This window comes from Amphiprion ocellaris, chromosome 19 (assembly GCF_022539595.1).
Source record: "Amphiprion ocellaris isolate individual 3 ecotype Okinawa chromosome 19, ASM2253959v1, whole genome shotgun sequence".
Classification (NCBI taxonomy): domain Eukaryota; kingdom Metazoa; phylum Chordata; class Actinopteri; family Pomacentridae; genus Amphiprion; species Amphiprion ocellaris.
The window spans coordinates 23,047,773-23,054,041 of record NC_072784.1 but is presented as its reverse complement, the minus strand read 5'-3'; the positions used below and the strand labels follow the sequence as shown (position 1 = coordinate 23,054,041).

Here is a 6,269-nt window from a genome sequence, read left to right as displayed (position 1 = left end):
GGTCTCGGGGGTATTTCTTGGCCCTGATATCATACCACAGTCATTAAAATCTTAGTTCCCTTATGACTTTGAGCGCCTGCCTGGCGTCGAAACTTGTGAATGATATTGGATCTCCAAGGTGTAAACTTGATGAATATCTGACGCTGTTTTGCAAAGGGTTAAGTCTGAAGCTCCTCCACAGATAAAGGCACAGTCGCAACTTCAAGCCAAACTTCAGATTACTTTATTTGGATTGTGAAGTTCAAAGGCCATCTCTGAAGGGGTTAAGAGATACACAAGATTCAGTCAAATATGAAGGGGAAAATTGAGGGAAACTACTGATTTAGATATAAAATTTTAAACATTACATTTTTGTGAAATTATTTACCTTTGCGTGTACAGTTCACAGGATAACAGCTGAGTGGAGAAAGAGAGTGGGATTACACGCAATAATAGCCAAGCATGTCTTCACCCATCAGAACAACATGGTTTAAATGTGATTTAAAACAAAACCAGATAATAAAGAGTGGGCAAATTTTCAAGTCATTTTCTTTAATACTTGTTTTGAATTGGTCTGTTAAAAATGACCCAAAATGGACAAATCAGGCTGAAATGATAATTACAGTAATGATCCAGCGCAGCTGTTTATTTGGAAACAATATGTTCCCTAAAGGGCTATCATTCTGCCAGGTTTAAGAAATCAAATAAATCTTCTTAAAAAGTTTGCTGAACACTCCTGTATTATATTAACACAGTAGTGAGAGCTGAAAACACCCTGGCACTGTCCAGTCCAGCTTTGTTAATTATAATAACCTCCTCATAAAAAGGCTCATGACCTGGTCCCAAATAGCCATCAACCATGATGCATAGTAATTTTGCCCCAGATTCCTCATCATCAAGAAACAATGACAACAAAACAGAGAGCAAGGACAACAATTTGGCCTCTTTGTTTCCTTCCCTTTGTACCATTGGCATGGTGGCTTTGAAGCCTACAGAAGTGGAAGTGAAACTGATTGAACTTGCTCAGTGAAGCTTGTTCTCAGTGACTGAGTTGCTCAAATCATGCCTGTGACCCATTTGTGGGTGTATTTACTGAGCCCATGTATAGTACTTCCACATTTTGAGTTTGCTAATGAGCAGCAAGGACACAGCTTGATAGCCCAGAGTGTCAGCATCATCCTTTCTTGTTGAAATCTGCTGGCGGACAGCGAGGGATCATTACAGCACTGAGATGAAGTAAAGTACATGTTATTTGAGTGGAAAAGTGTATGGCTATCCCAGTGGATGGATATCATTTACTGACTGCAGACTCCCAGAGGGTGGTCGCTGGCATGGTTTACTTTCGCAGGCAAATGCTTCCATTTGTCATTGTTATGCTAAACACTACTTTGGCATAGAGGAAATTGAATCAAGGAGCTGTCCAGCGGCATTCTTGTGGCTGTCTTGTCTTTATCATTTCCATCAGCCTGATCAGAAACACATTGAGCTCCCACCAACAGAGGGTCAAAGAGTCACGAAACCTTTAGCAGGCAGACATTTCCTGAGCACTGCCTCTATATAGCATGTGTCGGCTTTTGGCAGTGATGTAACGTGTAAATAAGGAGTAATTAACTTATGACCTACAGTATTAGGCTTGTTGAACATTTACTGTGCAACACTCAAATAACACATCAATAATGGGAATTACACAGGTTCAAGTGCAATTCTAACCAATGGTACTCAAATATTTCTTTGGTAGGCAGCTGTTTTAGTGACAACTGGCCCCCATGTGAGTGGATTATTCCAATATCAGCAGACATTTCTGCTAGAAATGCTGCAGTTTAAAGTTAAAAATAATAAATACCTGTAGAAGAAGTAAGATGTAGGTCAGTTTTTTAAAGACCCCCTCCAGTGAAAATGAAGTTTTTACTTTAACTTGTTCATAGGATGCTCTTTTAATTTGTTGGAATGCATATTATGTGCAAAATATACAGTTAGCATGGCAAAGCAGGTAGGGCCTTCCGTATACCATTCTTCTTCAGTTCGAACATGTATGACGGAATTAATCCAATATAACAAATAGCCACTGTATAGCACAGAGTAGTTTCATGTTGTCAGAGAAAAGTGAACTGGTGCGCTACAGCTGCAGCGACTGGGGAGGGGTGGGTGGAGAAAGAGAAGTGAACTGTATAGTTCAGCACATTCTAGTGAAAGCAATGGTGTAGTTACAGCTCAGCAATTTAAGGCAGGAGGGTACTTTTTCATAAAAAAACAAAAATTAAACATGTAATTTTATTACACAGAGAATAGTATCTTAGTGTGCATGAAGCAAACATGTTTAAGTGATCACAGGCTTTATTGGAAGCAGTGTCTATTACTAAGCACGGATACAAAAATGCCGAAGAAAATGAAATGGAAAAAAATGGAATGTAAGACAGCAAGTCAAAAAGGCAAATGCAACTTTTACATATGACACAACAGCGTAAGACAGCTAAATAGTGCCAAAAATGAACTGAATGGTCTGATTTAAGTGAAAACACACATTATTCTCAATAAAAGTACATGGCCACTTTGATTCCAACTCTGCTGATTTTCTGCACATTTTGTACCTGAGTGAATTCAGATTTTTTTTTTTTCAAATTCACATTATTAGTCAAGAAGTAAAGTGCAAGCAAAGAGTATTCAACTGTACAGAAACACTGTACATGTTGAATATTAAGAAAATAGAAAGAAGAGATCATCAGAAAAATTCCCAGTTTTTCTTAGAGATAAGCTGTAAATGTGAACTGCACACATTCTGCAGCACAGTGAAACTCAACATTAGTGCTCCTAAAAAGGCACATCTTCTCTGCATAAACATATGTAATATGTGATGTATCAATACTGTCAGCTCAAGTTGTAAACTTCATCTAAGGGATGTAATGATACTAAGGAAGGCAGACAAAATAAACGTGCATAATCCTTTCATCTTGTCTTCACTTTCTCTGAGTACGCTCCTGCTTGAAGAGGACGATGAACTTCCAGGCTTCAACATAATGGGACAGACAGATCTCCTCTGGAAAGAGTTCCTCCACATCAGGGGGAATGTCCATGTCTTTCCGTTCCATGTAAGACACCAGTGTGTCCTTCAAGCTTTAAGACACAAATCAGGTACTTTAGAAGAGATCAGACATTATTACAGAAATGCAAATATTGACAGCATATACATTTAAAAATAAGCAGGTAAGCTACCTAGTGTAGCACCTCTCCTGATGCATAGCATACCAGCTTCGTTCAATCAGATGAAATGAACATATACGAAACAACATTTTCTCTATGACTTTGCCTGGACAACTAATTTCCATTAATACTGAGCCACAGCGACAGAATTTAACTTCAGGTTTGCTGCACGCAACCCATCAAATCCACCAATGTGGTTTAAAGTGCAAACATATATCTATACTCCAAATATTAACACTATCACTTTAAAGCATAATGATTTAAAAAGTTTACTTCTCCACTCTTCATCCACAGTTCCTTTTTTCCTATTTTCTTAACTGCAGCCTCAGCAATCAACAATCAAATAACCAATGACACAAATTAAACTCTCTGGACAACATTCTGATACCCAAATAGCTGTTCTGAATGCAGTCACATGCCAGAAATCACTCCATTGGACACAGTGGTGCTATCTTATCGCACTCCAGCTCACCACCAACATGAGAACACTGGCCAGTGGGCAATAGGTGTCACAGAAGACTTTCTCATGGTCTTCCTTTAGATAGCCTGCGATTGGCCAGTAATTTCAAGCATCTTTCTTGTTTCCTTCTACCTGCATGTTACTGTTTCCTTGGCTACTGGAAATAACAAAAACAACCTCCAGGCAACAACCTCCCACAGTGAAAATTTTGCCGAGGATTGTGCAGGAAGCTAGCCCTGCTAGCTTTTTTTGTGGATTATCCATTTTAATCACAGTGCTCCTCTTCCTGCATGCAAATATTCAACCACAACAGTTACACTTGTCATAATCTTGAGTGAACACAAAAGCTGCATTGTTCTCTTAGGACCTCGCAAGACAAGTGTGAATGATTAAACGAAATCTAAACAAGTCAGAGCCTTGTTTCCCCCTATAGCAGTATGATAGTCAGGTGCAGCCACATCATTCTGTACTGCAGAATGCTATAGCAAAGCAGGACTATTATAGTATTCAGAAGTAAGAGGTTCCATGTGGTAGAACAACCATGTACTCCAGGTAATCTACAATGCATTTTCTCACATCTCCTTCATCTTCTGCCTTATCTGTTATGTTTTATTCAGTTCAATTATTTAGGACAATGAATCAATAAACCAATGATCCTAGGCATCCCTAATTTCCAAATAATTGTTTTACTTTCACAGATCTGAGAATCTTTTTTTTGCAATTTATGTCATTTCAAGACACAGATCTGTAAAAGGGTGTGCAAAATCAAGAATATAATAAATATCTGTTTTACCCCCAGTCAGGCCTGTATGTTTCAGGGGCATTGGGCTTGTTGAGGACCAGCACCAGAAACTCGTGCATCTCCAAAAGGAAAGTATCAGCACTGCTCTTGGAGAAGAAACCAGTCAGCAGCCTGTGCTCGTCCTCACCCAGGGCTTGTTTGTACTTCTCTGAAACTTCCAGAAATGGATCCTGATGAACAAAGAAAGTACATGGAATAGGCAAAATGATATTCATTAGGCCAGCAAAAATCACTACTTCTCTGAATAGTAATGCTAATGCCTTTTGCACCACCTGTACACTGCTGGCATTGTACTGTGCCTTACCCTCTTGAGCCGCAGCATACTTTCTGATTTGAGTGAAGTCAGCAGCTGCCACAGTGCTACGCAATGCTTTAGACAACACATGCTCAAAGCCTGTGAGCAAAAAATGGAGAACATCAAGTTATACATCATGTCTAGCACATAAACAAGACAAGAACCTTTTAAGATTATGTTCATTAAAATCCAATACTGAGAGTAAACATACAGAATGATAGCATTTAAAGCGAAATAAAGTTATTCTTTGAGACAAAGTTTGCAGTTTCTTTCGGTATAAAGTAACCAGACTGTCCAGACTGGCTGTTCTACGGAAGTGAGAGAACTTGCAGCAGGATAAAATAATGAGTGTTTGAGATAGGCCGACCTTGAGGATATGCTGAGCCATCTGGTTTCCCATCTGCAGCACCTCCTCCAGGTAGCAGGACAGCTGCATATGAGGCTCTCCCCCAGTCATGGCAAGGAAACCAAGGGCCACTTCCAGCGTAGACAAGGCTTCGCACACCTCACTGTAGGAGTGCAGCTCTCCAGCCACGACAAAGAGTGTAAGGGTCTGAAGAGGCTCCTGGTGGCACACAGATACAATATGGACACTCATGAGAGGATATCTGTAACGTGTGATGAGTTAATTATAGTTCCGGTTGCTACCTCATGTATATCACAACTTACCTGACTGACTTTTGTTTTCACATCCTTAAGGATAATCTCATAGTTGCGATCATGTCTGTTCACTAGTGTTGGAATTCCCTGTGGTAAAGAGACACAGACATGAGGGAAACTGCCTTTGAACAATTTTGCACAGTTTTTTGGTTGGCAAAGCAGCTGTAAAACTGCTTTTCATTTGCTCACATTGAGAGTGATGAGAGGTTTGCCCAGCAGGAAGCGGGAGATGATCTGCCGCTGGATCTTGGGCAAGTCATATTCATGAAGGGTCTCCTGGCCCCTCTCGATGCTGTACTGGGTGTTGGACAGAATGAGGGGCATCAAGTCCCTCTCCAGCTCATAATGAATCACATGGAGGTCAGTCAGATCTGCAGGGCTCACTTTGTAACTGTGGGAAGGATAAACAAGCAGTTCAGTCAAGAGAGAGTACCTCTGAATTATGAGTGTATAGCTGCTAGAATGTTCTCTCCAGCTGTTGACATTTTGACATTAAAATACTTTCATTCAATTCTTGTATTGTCTTATCATCTTATATAATGTGAAGTACGCATCTGTGGAAGAAGTTCACACACACTCTTCTTACAGCTAAGCGCAAGTGAGAAAAATGTGGCATGAGCGCCCCCACCTGGTCTCCTCTCCAGTGTGCTTGTCTACACAGTAGACAAGGTCATTGTGCAGTGCAATCAGGTAGCTGACAAGGGCTGTAGAGCACAGGCCTGGCCCTTGTCGCCGTGGTAACAGCACCTTGAAGTCACTGTTGAGGTCTAGGTCGTTCTGGCAGAACTCAGCTGGAACCTTAATCTCACCTGAACAACATTTAAGTCATTTAAGATGAAGAACAGGCCAGTGTTAAGAGAAGGTTGCATGTAGTG

The 6,269-nt window shown here is 40.4% G+C and overlaps 1 protein-coding gene across 3 annotated transcripts in view; it reads right to left on the bottom strand.

The window, feature by feature from the left end:
• Window positions 1-2,295: 2,295 nt before the first annotated feature.
• Window positions 2,296-6,269, bottom strand: part of rnf213a (ring finger protein 213a) — a 40,924-nt gene continuing 36,950 nt past the window's right edge. For all 3 annotated transcript variants that reach the window (XM_023286749.3, XM_035955643.2, XM_023286750.3), the window contains exons 61-67: window positions 6,023-6,203; window positions 5,584-5,785; window positions 5,404-5,481; window positions 5,102-5,299; window positions 4,744-4,833; window positions 4,431-4,609; window positions 2,296-3,090 (exon numbers count right to left, since the gene is read on the bottom strand). In XM_023286749.3, the coding sequence (XP_023142517.2) occupies window positions 2,934-3,090; window positions 4,431-4,609; window positions 4,744-4,833; window positions 5,102-5,299; window positions 5,404-5,481; window positions 5,584-5,785; window positions 6,023-6,203 (1,085 nt within the window). In that variant the 3' untranslated portion in view covers window positions 2,296-2,933. The remainder of the gene's footprint in view (window positions 3,091-4,430; window positions 4,610-4,743; window positions 4,834-5,101; window positions 5,300-5,403; window positions 5,482-5,583; window positions 5,786-6,022; window positions 6,204-6,269) is intronic.